Genomic DNA, 23,272 nt, shown 5'->3' on the forward strand with positions numbered 1-23,272 from the left:
GCTGCCTGACCTGCTGCGCTTTTCCAGCAACACATTTCCATCTCTGATCTCCAGCATCTGCAGACCTCACTTTCTCCTCTATACTTAACAAAAAAACCACTACATCTCTTTCCAGCTTCCTTTGCAAAGGCACATTTCAGCAGATGTGTGATAGTCTCTCACTCGTTTACTCCGGTTTCCTCCCACATTCCAAAAGATGTGCCGGTCAGGTGAATTGGCCATGCTAAATTGCCAATAATGGTGTTAGGTGCATTAGTCAGCGGGAAATATAGGGAAATCAGTCTGGGTGAGTTACTCTTCAGAGGGTCGGTGTGGACTTGTTGGGCCGAAGGGCCTGTTTCTACACTGTAGGGAATCTAATCTATCTAATCACAGGACATGTGATAGGCAAGACCAACAGTAACAAGCAGTTATTTGAAGTTAGAGAGTCCATTCGTCAGTCTAATAATGGCTGGGAAGAAGCTGTTCCTTAATCTGAAGTGCGTGTGTTCAAGCTTCAGTATCTTCTGCCTGACGGAAGAGGTTGTAGGAGAGCATTAACAGGATGAGAAGGGGTCACTGATGGTGTTGGCAGCCATTCCCTGACAATGAGAAAATATAAATAGAGTCCATGGAAGGAAAATTGGCTTCCGTGATGGTCTGGGCTATGCACACAACCTTCTGTAGTTTCTTATTCTGTGGCTTTCTATGGCCTTTAGCAGCTTTTAGTGGGTCTGAATATACCCGTGTTCATCTTTTAGTAGCTATGGTTCTGAACAGATCTTCAACAATGGATCCCAGCTATACTCTAACATCATGTCAAGAGTTCATGGGACCACAATCTGGCTTGTACTGTTTATTCATTGAATCACTATACATGGATGCCAAGAGTGAGTGCCTCATGGTAGAAGTCACAAAAGTACAGTAAGCAAGGAGAAATTTAGTTATCATGCTACAGAAGACTCTGTTTCCCAAATCTGTGTTTGACTATTAATAAGAATGTTTATGATAGGTGGATAGTACATACTCCTCAATTGTTCCCTTTTTGTCACTGCCTCAAGTGATAATGGAGGGCTGGATTTAATTCCTGCTTGGATTGAGGTTGACTTGTGGCCTGCATCCTTGCTCCACCACAAAGTAAACAAACATCACAGCATTTACCTGTGGTTCAGTGAAAAATCTTCAAGGACATGCCTTGGGAGAGAGAAGTGAAGAAGAAGACATCAGCTAATAAAAAACATGGAAGCTAGGAAAATAGTTTTATTCATGCTGTGTACTAGTATTTTTAAATGTGTAAATAATCATTGCTGCTGTCTCCAGAAGAGAAAAATTAGCTCCAGATGACAGCAAAAAATGTAAGAAGGCAAAAACCCTTTGTAAACTGTCTGAACTCTGATTTCAGGTTGTTGTTTTAAATTTAATTATAGGTACCTATTATGAGATGTGGTAATTATACCAATTTATCATGTGTTGTTGTGTAATTAAATGGTTGAGATATGTCTGCAGCAGCAAAGGTTTAAGAAAATAAGAGTACTGCTGACTTTATAGTATCATTGTGAAGCTTTATTCTGGTTACAAGGAGGAGCAACAATGATATTCTAAGACTTTTATATTGTGCGAGTTGTCTGTAATTTATTTTCTAAATTTAGTTTTGTTTGTTGTCTTATTGTCAGGGCTTGCAACCAATAGTATCATTTAATTTTCTTGATATGATACGGCCCTTGTACTGTCTTGTAGAATGTGTACAATTCAATAAAAATGCTGTATGTACAATTACATGGCACATTTTGGCACTAAAGGCAAAGCTGAGTATGTCAAGTGCCATGACATTTGGCAGCAAAGAAATGAAAGTGGTATATGGTAAATTTAGCTGGATAATAGTAATAAACTATCACTCTTCCACACGTTATGAAGATACTCAGGTGTTTTATTTTTAATTCCCTTGTGGGATATGAGCATTTCTGTTAAGGCTATCATTTGCTGGTGGGTCTTAATTGTTCTTGAGAAGTTGATTGTGTACCACCATCTTGAACTACTGCAGTCCACCAGATGCATATTCATGTATAATATGATGAGGAAGAGAAGTCCAGGATTTTGACCCAAAAACAGTGAAGGGGAAACGTCATATAATTCCAAGTTAGAACAGTGTGTCTGCTTTGAGGGGACACTTGTAGGTGGTAGTATGTTGCTGCCCCTTGTCTTTCTAGGTGATAAAAGCCATGTATTTGGAAGGTGCTGTTGAAGCAGCCTTAGCAAGTTGCTGTAATGAATGTTGTAATGAGAATGGTGTAGAGTGAACATTTAAGATTATAGATGGGATACTAATTAAATAGGCTGTGTTATCCAGTATTGTATCAAGCTTCTTGTGTGTTGGCGGATCTACATTCATCTGGATAAGTGGAGAGACTTCCTTCACACTCCTGACTTATGCCGTGCAGATGGTGGACAGGCTTTGAAAAGTCCTGAGGTAGATTACTCACTGCGCAACTTCCTGCCTCTCACTTGCTCCTGCATCCACAGTTTTTATTTGTCTAGTCAGTTTATTTCTGTTCAATAGTAATGCCTGGGATGTCAATGGAGAGGGATTCAGTGATGGTAATGTAATTAAATGTCAAATGAAGATTGTTAGATTCTCCCTTGTTGGAGATGGTAATTGCCTGGCACTTGTGAGGCACAAACTTGCCTCTTATTAACTAAAGCAGGTGTTCTCCTGGTCTTGCAGCATAGGCAGCTTCAGAGGATTTTTAAATTGAACTGATCATTGAGAAAAAATCCTCATCATGTCCTGGATTTGAATTGATTAGCTTCCAACTGCCACAATCATTTTCTTCGGTGTTAGGTATGACTGTAACCAAAGATGAGTTTTCCTTCTTTTCCGATTTATTTCAATCTTCCTAGGACTCCTTGCTACTATATTAATTTAAATACTGCCTTACTGATGAGGGCAAGATGATTAGGGGGTTAGATAGGGTTGACAGTGTGAACCTTTTCCCGCGTATGGAGTCGGGTATTACAAGGGGGCATAGCTTTAAATTAAGGGGGGGGGGTAGGTATAGGACAGATGTTAGGGGTAGGTTCTTTACTCAGCGAGTCGTGAGTTCGTGGAATGCCCTGCCCGTAGCAGTGGTGGACTCTCCCTCATTATGGGCATTTAAGCGAGCATTGGATAGGCATATGGAGGATAGTGGGGCTAGTGTAGGTTAGGTGGGCTTGGATCGGCGCAACATCGAGGGCCGAAGGGCCTGTACTGCGCTGTATTCTTCTATGTTCTATGTTCTATCCACTGCATTTGGCTTTTATTTATGTGTTTACTCTCTTGGCTACACAATGTGAGGAACATCCACAGATCCTAATGCTGACAATCAATGTTTCACCAGTAAAATATGCCTTTGCCCCAGTGCTGTCATCTCCCTCAACCGGGTTCTCCACAGTGACAAAGTTAGTATCCGAAAACGACACTGACTTTGCCAAGCAGTCAGCAGTTTGTTTTTCAACTGTTTTGATTTCCATTCCCACACTGTTGCTCTCCATATGTTTGCAAACCTAAGTTGATACACTCAATATTTCAATGTGCTGTATTGTGGCTGAATTCTTTCACATTAAATACAATATTTTCATAATTTGTGGATTGATGGTTACATTGACTCATGGCCACGACTAAGTAAACAGCACTGAACCTGTGCTCTCAATCACCCAACACTCACATCAACACTACTAAGCATTCCCCAAACACTATGACTGCTAAACACTGATAAATACGTCTCTGGAATGTTCAAATATCAAATGATTCATTGCTCCAGTACTTTTTGTTTTGGTCCTTTTACATAAAAGCTCTTTTTTGTCACCAGAATTAATATATGTTCAGTTCTCACACTGGTAGATGTTACCATGAAGTACTCTCCTTCTCAACCTCTCCCCTTATTCGAGGCGTGATAACTCTCAGGTTAAACCACCACCAGTTCTCTCTCTCTCTCTCTCTCTAATGAGAAAGCAGCCTTATGGTCTGGTAAGACTATGGTGACTTCGATATGGACCTGTTTTTCAATGTACTGGCACCAGTTGGAAGGTTTCCACTTGAATCTGGTGCAACACTCATTCATCATGTCAAACAGTTTTCCTCCATTTGTGACAGAGCTGTTATTCTTGATAGTTTGCAACCATTTCCAAATGTTCTCTCCAGACACAACATAAGGAAAGATCACATTTGTACAGAAGACACCTAGTGAAAAAAAATACAGTAACCTTCCATCAGTGTTGTCTCAACACCCCTGTAGAGCACTGTTCTTGCTTTAGATTCTTCTGTCTGAATTTCTGATGGTTATTGGAATCAGTTGTAACTCACTCTCCAGAATGATGCCAATTTCCAGAATACAGTTTAGTAATACGCTGTAACTTTGACAGGATTTAGCCAATAACAATTAACGTTATCAACAATTAACATAATGCAATCCCTGACTGGGCCAGGGATTGAATGGGGGGGGGGTTGGTCATTGAGATTATTTAGTGAGAACAGGGACAGGTAGTGTTGAGGAAGTGGGGAGGCTACAGAAGGCCTTGGATAGGCTGGGAGAGTGGACAAAGAAATGGCAGATGAAAGGCAAAGTAGGAAAGTGTGAGGTTATGTACTTTGGTGGTAAGATTGGTGGTATGGACTATTTTCTAAATGGGGAAAGACTTCAGAAAACTGAAGTACAATGGGACTTGGAAATCTTACTTCATGATTCTCTTAAGGTTAACTTGCAGGTTTAGTTGGCAGGTAGGAAGGCAAATGCAATGTTAGCATTAATCTCAAGAAGGCTGGAATACAACAGCAGAAATGTACTACTGAGGCTGTATAAAGCTCTGGTCACACGACATTTGGCTGTTGTGGGCCCTGTATCGAAGGAAGGGTGTGCTGGTCTTGGAGGGAGGTCTACAAGAATGATCTCAGGGATGAAGGGCTTGTCACATGAGGAGTGGTTGAGGACTCTTGAGTCTGTAGTCGATGAAGTTTAGAAGGATGAGGGGGAATCTGACTGAACGTACAGAATACTGGGAGGCCTGGAAAGATCAGATGAAAAGATGTTACCACTAGTTGGGGAGACAAAAATAGAGGGCAGAGCCTTGGAGTGAAGGGGTGACCCTTTAGAACTGAGATGAGGAGGAATTTCTTCAGCTGCAGTGTGGTGCATTTGTGGAAATCATTGCCAAAGAATGCTGTCAAGGCCAAGTCATTGAGTGTATTTAAGACAGATAGATAGGTTATTGATTAATAAGGGGATCAATGGTTACAGGGAGAAGGCAGGAGAATGGGGTTAAAAAAAAATATCAGCCATGACTGAATGACGGAACAGACTTGGGCCAAATATCTTAATTCTGCTCCTGTAGCTTATGGTGTTATGGGTTTTAAAACTTGAATAGCTACCTTTCTACGGAACCTTGCTGTAACAAGGTTCATTAGAAATACAGCAGCCGTGAAGATTAACGAACATTTAACAAAAACAGCAACCTTTAAAGGGGCCTCATATCCGACAAAACATAGCCTGAACTCGACAGGACCGTCGCTGTCTCAGAATGTGAGATCCCATAATCCCATTCTGGTGGTGAAGCACAGTCTGGGCAATCCCTGAGTGAAGCATCTATCCAAAGCCCACGTTCCTAAACATTCTGGAAGGTCCTGGGGTTCAGAGTATGCCTTAGAGTAAATGTTAAAGTTGCAGTAGTTTATCAGAGTTCAGAAAGGAGGCAGCATTACGAATGTTGTCAGTCGAGGTGATCATTGCCAGCCTGCATCAGCTGGGTGCTGGAACAACGGCACAGGCTCCTTCAGCGCCAGGAACAGGCACCTGGGAATGGAGGGTACAATCTTCAGAAACAAAGGCCCCTACAGACAACATATTGCAGCACAGGATCAAGTAGAGGTGAAGATACAGGTCGATAATGGAGAATGGTGCTGACCAGGAGACTGAAGGACAGAGTTGTCTGTGCCATTGACAGTGCTGACCTCTGGAAAATCTCTCAGGCACTGATCCAACAGCCAGGTGATCAGACACTCCCAGGCTGGACAACACGTCGGACTCCCAGCTGATGGGGCAACAGAGACTCAGAAGGCACTATGCCTTGGATCCAGTGGTCAATGCCATCCTGTTAAGGTCTTGGTCATTGCAGGGCCTTTCCTCTGCCCTCCAGGGGACAGCAAGGCTGGAAGGAAGCAGCTCAGTGAAAACATGAGGAAGAGGTAAAAGCAGAGGAGAGATTGGAGACAGATGGAGATGCTCTTGCCTCACTCTGTGAAGGAATACTCCTCTCCCTCCTACCTGGGAGCCAGGGGATCTCAGCTGCCCTCCCTCTTGCTTCTCTATGGCAGGGTGTGAAGCTTTGGCACAAACTCTCTCCCTCAGGACACTGAGCACCCTCAGATGAGGATGCTCTTGCCATGACACTGAGTGCCCAACCTCCACTTCTGCAGCTGCTGCCTACAGAGTCATACTGTTATAGATGCACAGCATGGAAACAGACCCTTCGGTCCAACTCATCCATGCCGGCCAGATATCCTAACCTAATCTAGTCTCATTTGCCAGCACTTGGCCCATATCCCTGTAAACCCTTCCTATTCATGTACCCATCCAGGTGCCTTTCAGATGCTTCAATCGTACCAGCACCCACCACTTCCTCTAGCAGCTCAGTCCATAGATGCACAACTCTCTGTGTGAAAAGGTTGCCCCTTAGGTCCCTTTTAAATCTTTCCCCTTTCACCCTAAACCTATGCCCTCTAATTTCAGACTCCCCCACCCCAGGGAAAAGACTTTCTCTATTCACCCTACCCATGCCCCTCATGGTTTTATAAACCTCTATAAGGTCACCTCTCAACCTCTGATGCTCCAGGGAAAACAGCCTCAGCCTATTCAGCCTCTCCCTGTAGCTCAAACCCTCCAACCCTGGCAACATCTTTGTAAATCTTTTCTGAACCCTTTCAAGTTTCAGTGGGCGGCACGGTGGTTAGCACTGCTGCCTCACAGCGCCATAGACCCGGGTTCAATTCCTGTCTCAGGCAACTGTCTGTGTGGAGTTTGCACATTCTCCCTGTATCTGCGTGGGTTTCCTCCGGGTGCTCCAGTTTCCTCCCACAATCCAAAAATGTACAGGTCAGGTGAATTGGCCATGCTAAATTGCCCGTAGTGTTAGGTGAAGGGGTAAATGTAGGGGAATGGGTCTGGGTGGGTCGGTGTGGACTTGTTGGGCCGAAGGGCCTGTTTCCACACTGTAAGTAATCTAATGTTTCACAACATCCTTCCGATAAGGAGACCAGAATTATTTTTCCCTCAGCTATATAAGTGAGTGTTTTCTAAACACAAGACCCTACCCTTGTAGGGGCTCCCACCCATCCTCTCATCTTAAACACCAGGGACACATCAGGTAAGGGGCTAGTAAGGTCTGCAAATGCTGGAGATCAGAGTTGAGAGTATGGTGCTGGAAAAGCACAGTAGGTCAGGCAGCATCCGAGGAGCAGGAAAATCAACGTTTTGGGCTGGAGCCATTCATCAGGAATGAACATTCCCGATGAAGGGCTCCGGCCAAAAATGTCGATTTTCCTGCTCCTCGGATGCTGCCTGACCTGCTGTGCTTTTCCAGCAACACACTCTCAACACATCAGGTAAGCTTCTCTTCTTTTTTACTTTCTGATAAGGGGACTAGCAGGGATGGCAGTGCAGGGAGAGGAATGTCCCTCCTGCATGATGCTTGAGGTGAGGGACGACATTAGTGTCCCATCCAAGTACATCTGCAGGAAGTGCACCCAACTCTCGCTCCTCCAAGACCGTGTTAGGGAACTGGAGCGGGAGCTGGATGAACTTCAGATCATTCAGGAGGCAGAGGCTGTGATAGATACGAGTTACAGTGAAGCAGTTACTCTTAGTCACGAAGAAAGCTGGGTATCTGTTTGAAGGGGGAAAACAGTCAGTGCAGGGATCTCCTGTGGGTGTTCCCCTGAAAAACAAGTATACTGTTTTGGATACTGTTGGGAGGGGGGAACTTACGAGGGGTATGCACTGGGGTGCAGGTCTCTGGCACAGAGTCTGCCCCTGTTGCACAGAAGGGAAGGAGGGAAAGGAGGAGAGTGTTAGTCATTGGGGATTCAATAGTTAGAGGCTCAGATAGAAGGTTTGTTGGGAGTGAACGAGACTCGCAGTTGGTGTATTACCTCCCAGATGCCAGGGTCTGTGATGTCTCGGATCATACCTTTGGGGTCCTGAAGGGAGAGGGTGACCAGCCTCAAGTCGTGGCCCACGAAGGTACCAACAACGTAGATAGAAAGAAGGATAGGGATGTAAGGCAGGATTTCAGGGAGCTAGGGTGGAAGCTGAGAGCTAGAACAATCAGAATTGTTATCTCTAGTTTGTTACCCGTGATAGCGAGGCAAGGAGCAGGGAGAGAAATCAGCTGAATACTTGGCTGCAGGGATGGTGCAGGAGGGAGGGTTTTAGGTACATGGATAATTAGGGCTCTTTCTGGGGAAGGTGGGACCTGTATAAACAGGACGGTCTTCACTTGAACTAAAGGGGTATTAATATCCTGGGTGGGAAATGTGCTAGTGCTATTCAATTGGGTTAAACTAGCTCAGCAGGGGGATGGGAACCTGAGGTGTAGTTCCAGTACACAGGAGGGTGAGAGTAGGGAGGGCAGGGACAGGATTTCATGGTCACAGGAGTGCGCTGGCAGACAGCAAGCTGGTTTGAAGTGTGTCTACTTCAACGCTGGAAGTATCTGGAATAAGGTAGGTGAGCTTGCAGCATGGATAGGTACCTAGGACTTTGATGCTGTGACCATTTTGGAGACATGGATAGAGCAGAGTAAGGAATGGATGTTGCAGGTTCCAGGATTTAGATCTTTCATTAAGAACAGGGAAGGTGGTAAAGGAGAGTCAAGGACAGTATAACGGTGGCTGAAAGAACTTTTGACGAGGTGGTATGGGCTGAGGTTAGAAACAGGAGAGGAGAGATCACACTGCTGGGAGGTTTTTACAGGCTTCTGCAAAGTTCCAGAAATTTGGAGGAGAGGATTGGCAAAACGATTTTGGGTAGGAGTGAAAGGAACAGCATGGTCATTCTGGGGGACTTTAACTTCCCCAACATTGACTGGAAATGCTCTAGTACATCGGATGGATCAGCTTTTGTCCAATGTGTATAGGACGGTTTCCTGACACAGTATGTCGAAGGGCCGACAAGAGGGGAGGCCACACTGGATCTGGTGCTTGGTAATGAACCAGGCCAGGTGTTGGATTTAGTTGTAGGTGAGCACTTTGGAGAGAGTGACCATAATTCAGTTATGTTTAGTTTAGCGATGGAAAGGATAGGTATATGTCACAGGTCAAGAGTTATCAATGAGGGAAGGGCAATTATAATGCGATTAGGCAAGACCTAGGAGGCATAGAATGGGGTAGCAAAATGGAGGGGATGGGGGCAATCAAAATGTGGAGCTGGTTTAAGGAACAGATATTGCATATCCTCAATAGGTATGTCCCTGTCAGGCAGGGAGGAAGTGATAAGGTAAGGGAACCGTGGTTTACGAAAGAAAGTGTATCTTTTGTTAAGTGGAAAAAGGAGGCTTATGTGACGTTGAGAGGAGATGGTTCAGATGAGGCGATGGAGAGTTACACATCAGCTAGGAAGGATTTAACAAGAGGGTTAAGAAGAGCAAGGAGGGAACACGAGCAGTCTTTAGCAAATAGAATAAAGGAGAACCCTAAAGGTTTCTATAGGTATGTGTGGAATAAAAGGACGACGAGGGTAGAAATGGGGCCAGTTAAAGACAGAAATGGGAAGCTGTGTGTAGACGCTGTGGAGATCAGAGAGGTGCTAAACGAAATTTCTCTCCAATATTCTCCTTTTCCTGACTGAAAACAGATGAGAAGACCGAGATACGGGCTCTTAGACTAGCAAGGATTGAGCTTAGTAAGGAGGCAGTGTTATCAATGCTAGAAGGAGTGAAAGTAGACAAGTCCCCTGAGCCGAATGGGATTTATCCGAGGATTCTCTGGGAAGCTAGGGAGCAGATAGCAGAGCCTTTGGCTTTGATCTTTGAGTCGTCATTGTCTACAGATTAGTACCAGAGGACTGGAGGACTGCAAATGTTGTCCCTTGTTCAAGGGCAGTAGAGATGATCCAGGTATTTAGAGACCAGTGATCCGTATAGTATGAAATGTTTTGGAAAGGATTATAAGAGATAGGATTTATAATCATCTAGCAAGCAACAGTTTGATTGGAGATAGTCAACATGGTTTTGTCAAGAGCAGGTTGTGTCTTACAAACCTCATTGAGTTTTTTGAGAAGGTGACCAAGCATGTAGATGACGGTAGGGTAGTTAACATGGTATACATGGACTTCAGTAAAGCCTTTGATAAGGTTCCACATGGTAGGCTTTTGGAGAAAATGCGGAGGCATGGGATTGAGGGTGATTTAGCAGCTTGGATAAGAAACTGGCTTTCTGTAAGAAGGCAGTGAGTGGTGGTTGATGGAAAATATTCAGCCCGGAGTCTGGTTACTCGTGGTGTGTCACAAGAATCTGTTTTGGGACCACTGCTGTTCGTCATTTTTGTAAATGACTTGGACACAGGCATAGGTGGATGGATTAGTAAGTTTGCAGATGACACTAAAGTCGGTGGAGTAGTGGACAGTTTGGAAGAATGTTACAGGTTGCAGGGGGACTTGGATAAACTGCAGAATTGGGCTGAGAGGTAGCAAATGGAGTTCAATGCAGCTAAATGTGAGGTGATGCAATTTGGGAAGAATAACAGGAAGGCAGAGTACTTGGTCAATGGAAAGATTCTTGGTAGTGTGGATGTGCAGAGGGATCTTGGAGTCCATGTACATAAATTCCTGAAAGTTGCCACCCAGATTGTTAGTGCTTTTTAGAAGGCATACGGTGTGTTAGGCTTTATTGGTAGAGGGATTGAGTTCTGGAGCCATGATGTCATGCTGCAACTATACAAAACGCTAGTGAAGCCGCACTTGGAGTATTGTGTACAGTTCTGGTCGCCCCATTACAGGAAGAATGTGGAAGCATTGGAAAAGGTGCAGAGGAGATTTACCAGGATGTTGCCTGGTCGGGGGGTGGGGGCGCGGAGGGAAGGTCTTATGAGGAAAGGCAGAGACTCGGGTCTGTTCTCATTGAAAAGAAGGTGGCTAAGAGGGGATTTAATAGAGACATACAAGATGATTGGAGGATTAGATAGGGTAGACAGTGAAAGTCTTTTTCCTAGGATGATGACATCAGCTTGTACGAGGGGGCATAGCTGCAAATTGAGGGGTGATAGATTTAAGACAGATGTCAGAGGCAGGTTCTTTACACAGAGAGTGGTAAGGGCGTGGAATGCCTTACCTGCCAGTGTAGTTAACTCAGCCACATTCGGGGCATTTAAACAGTCCTCGGATAAGCACATGGTTGATGATGGGATAGTGTAGGGTGATGCGCTTAGAGGGCCAAAGCGCCTGTTCTGCGCTGTATTGTCCTATGTGCTAATTGTACGCAATATTCCAAAAGTGGCCGAACCAACGTGCTGTACAGCCGCAACATGACCTTCCAACTCCTATACTTAGTACTCTGACCAATAAAGGAAGGCATACTAAACGCCTTCTTCACTTTCCTATCTACTTGCGACTCCACTTTCAAGGAGCTATGAACCTGCACTTTGTTCAGCAACACTCCCTAGGACCTTTTCCCTAGAAAGTCTTTTCCCTGGGGTGGGGGATTCCAGAACTAAAGGGTATAGGTTTCTGGCGAGAGGGGAAAGATCTCAAAAGGACCTAAGGGACAACACTTTCAGAGGGCGTTGCGTGTATGGAATGAGTTGCCAGAGGAAGTGGTGGAGGCAACATTTAAAAGGCATCTGGATGGGTAAATGAATAGGAAGGGTTTGGAGTGATATGGGCCAAGTGCTGGCAAATGGGACTAGATTAGGTAGGGATATGTGGTCGGCATGGACAAGTTGGACTGAAGGGTCTGTTTCCAGGTTGTACACCTCTATGACTGTATGATTAAGTGTGTAAGTCCTGCTAAGATTTGTTTTTCCAAAATGCAGCACCTCACATTTATTTAAATTAAACCCCATCTGCCACTCCTCAGTCTACTGGCCCATTTGATCAAGATCCCCGTTGTACTCTGAGGTAACCTTCTTCGCTGACCACTACACCTCCAATTTTGGTGTCATTTGCAAACCTACTAACTAAACTTCCTACGTTCACATCCAAATAATTTATATAAATGATGAAAAGTAGTGGACCCAGCACCGATCCTTGTGGCACTCCACTGGTCACAGGCCTCCAGTCTGAAAAACAACCCTTCACCACCACTCTCTGTCTTCTACCTTTGAGCCAGTTTTGTATCCAAAAGACTAGTTCTCCCTGTAGTCCATGAGATCTAACCTTCCTAACCAGGTTCCCATGGGGAACCTTGTTGAACGCCTTACTGAAGTCCATATAGATCATGTCCACCGCTCTGCCCTCATCAAGTCCTCTTTGTTACTTCTTCAAAAAACTCAATCAAGTTTGTGAGACATGATTTCCCATGCACAAAGCCATGCTGACTATCCCTAATCAGTCCTTGCCTTTCCAAATACATGTACATCCTGTCCCTCAGGATTCCCTCCAACAACTTGCCCATCACCGACATCAGGCCCACTGGTCAGGAAACCATCCCCGCGTGAAGTAACAGTTCTAACCGTCTGGCCCCGGGAAAATGTGAACTTCTGATAGTTTCCCATCATCAGCTCCAACCCTGAAACTGACCTGAATTTGGCTCTTGAAATGCAGCTCAGTGTGAAATCCCTTAATTCACAAATCTCCACATCACTGACACTGTCAACATCAGCACATCATGGGCAGGCTGGTGAACTGCTGTGTCAGAGTGGTTCAGCGATAACTGTGAGGAGATATATATGAGGTAAATGGCATCTCTTCAGCAATGAGAAGACCGCTTAACAACTCAGCTATGCTCAATGTTCACTGAGGCTTTAGGAACACAGTCACCTTTCAAATTAAACTGCAGTAAACAAGAGAGAGAGGTGACTATAGGATAGAAGATAGCAATACAATCATAGTTCACAATGCATCATCTGCTCTCAAAGAACTAGGAAATTCAAAGCCATCACTCTCTCAGAGTCATGTGAGCCATTCTCCATTCTGCCTACACTGTCCAATAGCACAACAGATAGGGCTAGAATTTGGGGTCTCTGCCCATTTCACTTCCAATTCTAAATTTCCACACTATTTAGCACGATGCACAGAACTTAATATCTTTCAACATTCAGGCATCTACATTTCGCAAATAAAGAAAATAATGTAGTTGCCATCATTTTGACAGATAATTCTGCTAATAGTTGACAATTTTGTATCCCTGCTCCTCAAGCTGAAGAGCTGAGGTCAATTAATCAACGATACAGTTAGCTCCAGCAATGCGGATGATTACTGCATGACTCAAACTGACATATGGAGCAGCAGAATTCATAAAAATGGTTTGCTATATCCTGGCCCCAATGGACTCCCATCCACCCTCCCTGCAGGGCAATCAGGAATACTGAAGTGTCCATTCCTGCAAGATCCCAGAGGAGAAACCATGGAATTGGCAAAAGTTTAGGCAATTAGATATCCTCCCAAAAACACCACACTTACTTCTTTTCAAGAAGTTCTGATGCCCATCTATTAGAGGGACGAAAAACACAATAGTCAGGTTAGAATGAAAGCAGAAATTGCCATGCAGACTGCTGAGCTGCAGCATTCTCTCCAATGCTAAACAAGTATGTCTTTGCTATTAGCCAAGAAGGTCAACTAAGAAACAAATACAGTAAGTCCTCATTTAAAGTGATGCTTAAAGTTCTTGAAAATCCTGTGTTCAAATTACGCAACTTTTAATTAAACATGACTTTCCATAAAAATCAGGCTTAAAGCAAGTATTAGATTCCTTCATTTCTCAATCAAAAAAAGCAACATAAAAGTTGAAATACTGTCCTATATGTGTACAAAACTGCATTCCCAGCTCAAATAATTTGCAAAATAAAATCATTACTAAATATAAAAAACATATAATATTGAATAAAATCACTGCAATGACTTTCACAGTACAGTATTGTTAGAGTAACCAGGCATCATCTAAAGGCAGAATTACTTGCACTGACTGAGCTCTATTATTAGATGGGAGCCCAGAATCTCAATGACAGTAAAGGAACAGAACCAGTCACAAAGAAAAGGACAGGACTTCAGTCTAAGGTAAGAACAGAGAGTGGATGTGAGGTCAGGATAAACTAGGAGATATGCACAGGAGAGATGAGGAATTCGCCTTCAGAAGTGAATATGTTCAATACCCAGAAAGCTGATTCCGCATCAGTAAGCACAATAATTACTACTTAATGATCCGAACCTGGTAATTATATGATGTAGTGTTCTCACAGAAACACTTAGTGTAATCACAACAACTCCTTTGTCTACCATTAGTGAAGGCATCAATCTGTCTAAGGCAGTGCTACAGAGTAGTTGAATCTTTGCACCTCTGCTGGGTAGTATTTCAAGCAGTGAGTTCCCCCATGTACTGGCCCATCGTTGTGTATAATTGGATATTTCACTGCTGTCCTGTGAAGATGAACCTACTGCCTGCATATAACTCTGTTTAAGCTTCACAGCTGGGATACCTAGGAGGATTCAGTGACATTGCCCATATTCTCCAATCTTAGTGACTGTTGAGGAGCTGGCGATGGTAGGTGTCTGCATCTGCTTGGGTGCAGCTTTGAGTGCAGTGTGTGAACTAGTGGCACATTCTAGGTCCTTCTGTAAAAAGACAGAAAGAAGTGACATAGATAAGGCATCTGAGGGTGGATAAATCAGTCAGCAACACATCTAATGTGGACATGCTGAAAGCCAGCTTATAAAAACAGAAATGGTCAGAAATATCATAGATGTCAGGAAGAGCTGTGGATGGAGAAACCAAGTAAATGTTTCAGATCAAGCACCTTTCATCGGATCTGAACAATGTGGCGATCTGTACTCTTTAATCTGTAACTTTTCCCAATAATGATAAAAACTCTACAAGCTCTGTTTTTCTCTCTCCACAGATGCTGCCTAGTCTGTTGAGTTTCTCTAATAATTTCATTTAAATTCAAATTTCCACAATCCACGGTATTTTGATGTCAGAAAGGTAGTTGCATTTATAGCAAGATCGTTGGATAGGTTTGCAACTACATTTCCTAGACTGAGGTTAATCTTTGTGAGACTGTGATAGACAACGTCACACGGAAGGGAAAATACTCCCTGGTTTATCATTGTCATTCACCTCATCACTGAGGTCTCTGTAAATTGAGGAACATTAATAGTTCATCAATGTTGTCAATGCTGTCATCCTTATTGAGTCATTGTGTTGCCTTTCTGACACCTAGGGACATGTTCAATTCTTTCTTGGGTCTTTGTACTGCAAGGATCCTGTGGTGATCTTGTCTTGGGTCTCTGGTGTGAACTTGAATTCATGTCCTAAAGTTAAAAAGTGCTGCTTTCCTGCACGATGAAAAGAACTTCCATATGAAAGACAAAGAAACTTTCAATTGACACACTGGGACCACCAGACAGACCTTTAACTCCAAGAAAAGGATCAACAAGATCATGTCCTATTTACTGAGGTGCTGGACTGTGATTATCAGAGACCAGCTCTAGTTAAACTGCAGAATGACACCTCCAGGATGTAGACTTCTGCAAGATGTGGTGCACGCTATTGTCCTGTCCCAGCCACTCCTACCCCCAACATTCTTCTGTCAGTTCACCAATTAAAATGCTGCAAATCATTGCAGCACATTGTCATTGCCAGGGCAGGCTGGAACAGATGGGAAACATAACTTTGGTAAAACATAAGCAGGTCTGAAAGCAGGGTTTGTAGACGCTGCTGCCAGGAAGTAAATTAGTCATTATTAGCTGTGGTCTGTTATAACATCTCTTTTGTATTTCTGAGAAATTATTAATGAAACGCAATTGGCTAATGAACATTCAGTCCTTTTCAACTCCAAAATCATGCTTGTTCTGACTTACTTTAAAAAAATGACCACTTATAAAAGCACCAGATGAGAATAAAACAGTAAATGTAATTCATGCCTTGAGGAGTTACAAATTACAGAGCGGGAACATACTACAACATATTGCCTTCCAATTTTTCACCATTAATGCTTATCAAGTTTCAATAGACAGAATTCAGTTGCTCCTAAAATGTTCCTAAGCAGCTCAACCAAGTAAATACACTTCCCAATGCAGCATAATCTGTGTAGCCTAGAAAGTGAACTATCCATTGATGCTTCACAATGGTGTTAGCTGAGTCAGACAGATCAAAAATAAAGTAATATTTATGGATCTGATTCTTATCTGGTCACACTCCTGCTGTCAGCTCCGATGTAATGATCTCTGTGGTGGAACAGCCTATCCTCTTTCAGTGTCTAGGCCTTTTAAAGGATGATCATTTGGTGAAGAGTGCCAGAGTCTGGTGATAACTGCAGAAATGTACTGAATCCAGAATTAATCTTTAAATGAGAAAACACTGAACTATATAAACACAGGCTGTATTTTTAAATTAAATGCACACACACCAGCAAATGGCTTTCTTTGGTAAAGAAATTGAAACCTCGAGTAAAAGCAAACAGGTTGGGATTTTGAAACAATTGATAATTCACATTGAATTGAACATTAATTGTCTGAGGGTAGATGATGAATACTGCACGGTCTTACCTGTAAAAACTAAGCTGATATCTTCCAATTCTTCCACTGGAACTTTGAAACTGAACGATTCATTGTAGAATGGGTCGATAGTGCCCTTCATACAAGATGTCTTTTTAGTTTTTACCAGTTTTAATCCATGCACCAGCTGAACTTTAACAAATGGATCTGTCAAAGTTTAAAAGCAGGATAAGTTTCAGACTGTTATAATATCCAGCTGATATAGTGTCCAATGTGCATTTTCTGTGGATCTACTCTGCAGAACTCACTGCCACAGGAAACAGTTGCAATATAAATGTATGATTTCAAGAGTGAGTTGGATTTAGCACTTGCAGCTAAAGGGATCAAAGGATCTGGGAAAAACCACAAATAGGCCACTGAATTGGATGTTGGGATTAGAGTGGTGTTGGAAAAGCACAACAGGTGAGGCAGCATCTGAGGAGCAGGAAAATCGACGTTTCGGGCAAAATTCCTGATAAAGGGCTTTTGCCCAAAACGTCGATTTTCCTGCTCCTCGGATGCTGCCTGACCTGCAGTGCTTTTCCAGCACCATTCTAATCTAAACTCTAGTTTCCAGCATCTGCAGTCCTCACTTTTGCCTCATAGAATTGGATGGTCAGCAATGATCATAGTGAATGATGGAACAGGCTCGAAAGGCTGAATGGCCTACTCCTGCTCCTATTTTCCATGTTTCTCTGTGTATGCTCTGCAGAGTAAAATATTACATTCTTACCAGCTTATTGTACAACAGTCAATGTTAAATATGAACCTGATTTACCTGAACCTTGGCTCATATCTGTCTGAAGGAGTTGTTTTGCCCTAATAATATCCACATTCAGTCTTCCTGCACTTGGCAAGTAATTGAGAGAAATCAATAACTCTCCTAGTTCAACTTCATTCTGTAAGGAAACAGAGTGGAATTTAAACACCAAATGTTTGAAGCAATGAATTTAATAATTAAATCATACTTAGGAACAGCTTGGCTTCATATTTAGGATATGAAATATATGCACAAACAGATTTCTTTATGAAATCACAGCCACATATACACTCTCTTCCATATTCATATGTAGCAACAAATATGTTTCTTTTGGAACAAATCACTTATAAGTGTTTCTAGAAGAACAACATTCTGGGCACAAAGTTTAGTTGCACGCTGTCCTGACTTATGGCTCCTATGAGGGATAGTTTCAGAAAACAGTGTCAATGATGTGTCCAGATAGTGGAAGCTGGCCCTGCCAGTATCAAATCAATAAGAGTGTCACTTGGAGCTGGGAGTAACACAGTCAACAGACCATACTGTTAATCAGTTTGTTTCACTGGTTTGACACACTGATGCCATTTTTGATCTGAAAGTTCCACCTTACAGACTCCTTCCTCCACCTCCCAGAGTGAGCATGGAATTGGCAACAAAAAGGATTGACACCAGCCAGACCCGTTGAGACTGTCCGTGGGCTTCAGGGCAGCTGTTGCTTGGTTCAGACAGCTGTCATTGAGACTGTCAAAGTGTTTGCTGCTTTGTACTGTTCCATGTAATTGCAAAAACCTACAGGAAGTGGCATGATCCATTCTGAAGGCATCATTTCAGAATTTGAAGGTTTTGTTTAGCCTATGTGGTCTGAGAGCTAGCTGCAGGAGGACCCTCAGGGGATGCAACGCTGAACAGGGCAAACTGCTGGAGAAGGGAGGATGCTGGCGGGAACACAAGGAGGCCTCATTGATACATGGGTTGAACTTTGGTTAGTACTTGAAATTACGGCATTCTTGTGATTACAGAGACTTGGCTGAAAGAGAGACAGGATTGGCAGCTGAATGTCCCAGGATTTAGATGGTTTAGGTGTGGTAGAAGGAGATGTAAAAGGGGTCGGGGAGTTGCTTCATTGGTAAAGGAGTATCTCTCAGCTGTACTGAGGGAGGATGTATCAGAGGACTGGTGCAGTGAGGCAGTATGGGTAGAACTGGAACGGGAAGGGGGAAATCACAATGCTGGGGTATAGCACAGGCCTCCCAACTGCCACAGGGAGATTCCTGATGAAGGGCTTATGCCCAAAACATCAACTCTTTTGCTCCTCGGATGCTGCCTGACCTGCTGTGCTTTTTCAGCACCATACTTCTGATACCAGCGGGAGATAGAGGAGAGGATATGTAGACAGATTTTGGAAAGAGGTCAAAACAGCAGGGTTGTTTTGGTGGGTGATTTTAACTTCCCCTATTTTGACAGGGACTCACTTCACACTGGGGGCTTGGATGGGGCAGAATTTGTAAGGGCCATTCAGGAGGGTTTCTTGACACAGTGTGTAATCAGTCTAACCAGGGAAGGGATTAACCTGGATCTGGTTTTGGGAAATTAAACCGGCCAGGTGAGGGAGCATTTTGGGAGTAGTGACCATAATACGGTGAGTTTTAAGATATTCATGGATAGGGATAACAGGGATCCTTGGGTAAAGGTGTTAAATTGGGGGAAGGTGTACGACAACATTATTAGGCAGGAACTGGAGAATGTTGATTGGAGGCGGCTGTTTGAGGGACATTTGGGAGCATTTCAAACGGCAGTTGGTAAGAGTTCAGGAGCGGTATGGCAAGTTACATGAACCTTGGATGAACAGGCATGTTATGACCTCAGTTAAAAAGAAAAAGGAAGTATATAAAACGCAAGAGGGTAGCTAGGGAAAGGGTTGACCCACTCAAGGACAAAGGAGGGAATCTATGTGTGGAGTCAGAAGATGGAGGTGAGGTCCTAAATGAGTACGTTGTGTTGGTATTCACCAAAGAGAAGGAACTGATGGAGGATGACCTCAGGGAAGGGAGTTTCGAATTTCTAAGCCAAGTTGCTATTAAAAAAGAAAGAGGTGTTGTGCATCTTAAAAAAGTATTAAGGAAGCTAAGTTCCCGGTCCTGATGGGATCCATCCCAGAATATTGAGGGAGGCAGGAGAACAAATTGCTCGAGCACTGACGGACATCTTTGTATACTCTTTGGCCACAGGTGAGATCCCAAAGGATTGGAAAATAGCCAATGTTGTCCCATTGTTTCAGAAGGGTAGCACGGATAATCCAGGAAATCTATGAGCATTGATGTGCAGAGGGATCTGGGTGTGCAGGTCCACAGATCACTGAAGGTGGCAGGGCAGGTAGATAAGGGAGTAATAAAGGCCTATAGCATGCTTGCCTTCATTGGAAGGGGCATTGAGTGTAAGGATAGACAAGTGATGCTGCAGCTTTATCAAACTTTAGTTAGGCCACACTTGGAATATTGCATTCAGTTCTGGGCATCTCACTACCAGAAGGATGTGGATGCTTTGGAGAGGGTACAGAAAAGGTTTCCAGCATATTGCCTGGTCTGGGGGATTTTAGCTATGAAGAAAGGTTGGATAGACTGGGTTTGTTTTCACTAGAACGCAGGAGGTTCGGGCGACCTGGCAGAAATTTGTAAGATTGTGAATGACATGGATAGAGTGGAAAGTATGAGATTTATCCCAGGGTGGAGGGGTCAATTACTTGGAGAGACAGGTTCAAGATGCAATAGGGGAAGTTTAAAAGAGACATGCGAGGCAGGTTTTTTCACACAAAAGCAGATACGTGCCTGAAACGTGCTGCCAGTGGAAGCAGACACAAGCAGCATTAAAGAAGCACCTGGATGAATACATGATTAGGAAGGGAATAGAGGGATACGGATCCTGTAAGGGAAGACAGTTTTAAAATGGAAGGGCAAAATGTGTCAGCACAGGCTTGGAGGGCCAAAGGGCCTGTTTTTGTGCTGCATGTTTCTTTGTTGTTCTTTGTTCTTAGGTTGCAAATCTTCAACTCCTGGCCATTGTGAGGAGGTATAAACTGAATTCAGTCACCTATTGCAGCTGGAGGTTGGCATTGCCAATGACTGTGAAGGTGACCATGGCTATAATATTTCATTACTCGGGTTCCTGCCTTGCTGGAATGGGAGATATTTCCATTCTCTCCTTGGCTACTGTTCACTGTCACATTGAGAAACCATCCCACAAGGCTGTGGATATATGGAGAGTGATGAGGGAACAGGGAAGGCAGGCTGCTGCTACCTCAATGGTTGCAGGCATCACCATGGTGCAGGGTACCACTGCTTGTGTGTACCAGAACTCCCTCAACATCCATTGGTAGATCACCAACCATCACCAGTCATTAAGGTCAACGCTACCCATATCCTGAGCAATGTCACAATAGCCCCATTCTGAGATGATCCATTGCACCAAAGCTTCTGAATCCATGACTCTAAATGTAATTACAGTAAGTCCTTCTTTAAAGTTGACTCAGTTAACATTATTTCACTTTAACATCATTATTAAAGTAATGAAATATTTGTTAGTTTAAGTTCGTTTATTGATTCATGGTATGTTAACTGGGTCACCATCGATTTTCTATCCTTCATTGCCATTGAGAGGTTTAAAGTTATTGATACAGATGTCCTGCTTTTAAGAAATTTTCCCCATGTATCTGCTCCTCCCCTCCATGCTGAAGTTACACAGTCATACAGCTGTAAAGCATGAAAACAGACTCTTGGGTCCAACTCATCCATGCTGACTAGATATCCTAAACAACCTATTCCCATTTGCCAGCACTTGGCACATATTCCTCTCGACCCTTCCTATTTATATACCCATCCAGATACCTTTAAAATGCTGTAAATGTACCAGCCTCTACCACTTCCTCTGGCAGCTCATTCCATACACGTACCACCCTCTGCTTGAAAAAGTTGTCCCTTAGGTCCCTTTTATAACTTTGCCCTCTCACCGTAAACCTATGCCCTCTCGGTCTGGACTCCCCCACCCCAGGCAGTCCTATCCATGCCCCTTATGATTTTATAAACTTGTGTCAGGTCACCCCTCAGCCTCCAATGCTCCAGGGAAAACAGCCACAGCCTACTCAGCCTCTCCCTTAAGCTCAAATCCTCCAACCCTGGCAACATCTTGTTAATCTTTTCTGAACCCTTTCAAGTTTCACAACATCTTTCCGATAGGATGGAGACCAGAACTGCACACAGGATTCCAAAAGCGACCTAACCAATGTCCTTTACAGCTGCAACATGACCTCCCAACTCCTATACTCAACTCTCTGACCAATAAAGGAAAGCATACCAAACGCTGCCTTCACTATCCTATCTGTCCGCGACTCTACTTTCAAGGAGCTATGAACCTGCACTCCAAGGTCCCTTTGTTCAGCAACACTCCTCAGGACCTTACCATTAAGTATGTAAGTCCTGCTAGGATTTGTTTTTTCAAAATGCGGCACCTCGCATTTATCTAAATTAAACTCTACCTGCTACACCTCAGCCCATTGGCCCATCTGATCAATATCCCATCGTACTCTGAGATAAATTTCTTCGCTGTCCAATATACCTCCAATTTTGGTGTCATCTACAAGCTTACTAACTATACCTCCTATGCTCACATCCAAATCACATCCAAATTATATAAATGACAAAAAGCTGAGGACCCAGCACCGACCCTTGTGGCAAGCCTCCAGTCTGAAAAGCAACCCTCCACCACCATCCTCTGTCTTCCTTCAATTCTCTCTCTTCCTTCAGTCTCTGTTTACCCTGCCTCCTCCCCACCCACGCCATCTCCTATTCCCACTCTCAGCTCTGCTTCTAAAGCCTCCAGTGTCTGCTTCTCTCCTGGCTCCCTTTCTGAACTTTCACTGATGTCCTGGCAGGGGCTGGTCAGTACAGGTAGTTTCACCTGCACCAACTAGTGACTGCCACTAGATGGAGCCTGGCTAATTAAAACTTCATCAGGTGAACAAAGTTAAAAATCCTGAGGATGGGCTTTTGCCCGAAACGTCGATTTCGAAGCTTCTTGGATGCTGCCTGAACTGCTGTGCTCTTCCAGCATCACTAATCCAAAGTTAAAAATCACACAACACCAGGTTATAGTCCAACAGGTTTAATTGGAAGCACTAGCTTTCAGAGCACTGCTCCTTCATCAGCTGAGAGTAGTTTTAACAAATGTTTACAGTAAATACATTCACTTAAGCTTTTTTATTTTAAAATTCATTTTCAATAATTTACAATCCACCCTACCAACCTTCGCATAAACCACATCATCCGCCGACATTTCCGTCACATCCAAACGGACCCCACCACCAGGGATATATTTCCCTCCCCACCCTTTTCCGCCTTCCACAAAGACTGTTCCCTCCGTGACTACCTGGTCAGGTCCACGCCCCCCTACAACCCACCCTCCCATCCTGGCACCCTCCCCTGCCACCGCAGGAATTGCAAAACCTGCGCCCACACCTCCTCCTTCACGTCCATCCAAAGCCCTAAAGGAGCCTTCCACGTACGTCAAAGTTTTACCTGCACATCTACCAATATCATTTATTGTATCTGCTGCTCCCGGTGCGGTTTCCTCTAAATTGGGGAGACTGGACGCCTTCTAGCAGAGCACTTTAGGGAACATCTCTGGGACACCCGCACCAATCAACCACACCGCCCCGTGGCTCAACATTCAACTCCCCCTCCCACTCTGCTGAGGACATGGAGGTCCTGGGCCTCCTTCACCGCCGCTCCCTCACTACCTGACGCCTGGAGGAAGAACGCCTCATCTTCCGCCT

At 43.9% G+C, this 23,272-nt stretch overlaps 1 protein-coding gene across 1 annotated transcript in view; it reads right to left on the reverse strand.

Annotated features, from left to right (window-relative positions):
• syt17 (synaptotagmin XVII) overlaps positions 1-23,272 on the reverse strand; it is a 95,980-nt gene that overhangs the window by 22,334 nt on the left and 50,374 nt on the right. The window contains exons 5-6 of the mRNA XM_043711004.1: positions 17,470-17,590; positions 16,704-16,859 (exon numbers count right to left, since the gene is read on the reverse strand). Of these exons, the coding sequence (XP_043566939.1) occupies positions 16,704-16,859; positions 17,470-17,590 (277 nt within the window). The remainder of the gene's footprint in view (positions 1-16,703; positions 16,860-17,469; positions 17,591-23,272) is intronic.

This window comes from Chiloscyllium plagiosum, chromosome 21 (genome assembly GCF_004010195.1).
Source record: "Chiloscyllium plagiosum isolate BGI_BamShark_2017 chromosome 21, ASM401019v2, whole genome shotgun sequence".
NCBI classification, from domain to species: domain Eukaryota; kingdom Metazoa; phylum Chordata; class Chondrichthyes; order Orectolobiformes; family Hemiscylliidae; genus Chiloscyllium; species Chiloscyllium plagiosum.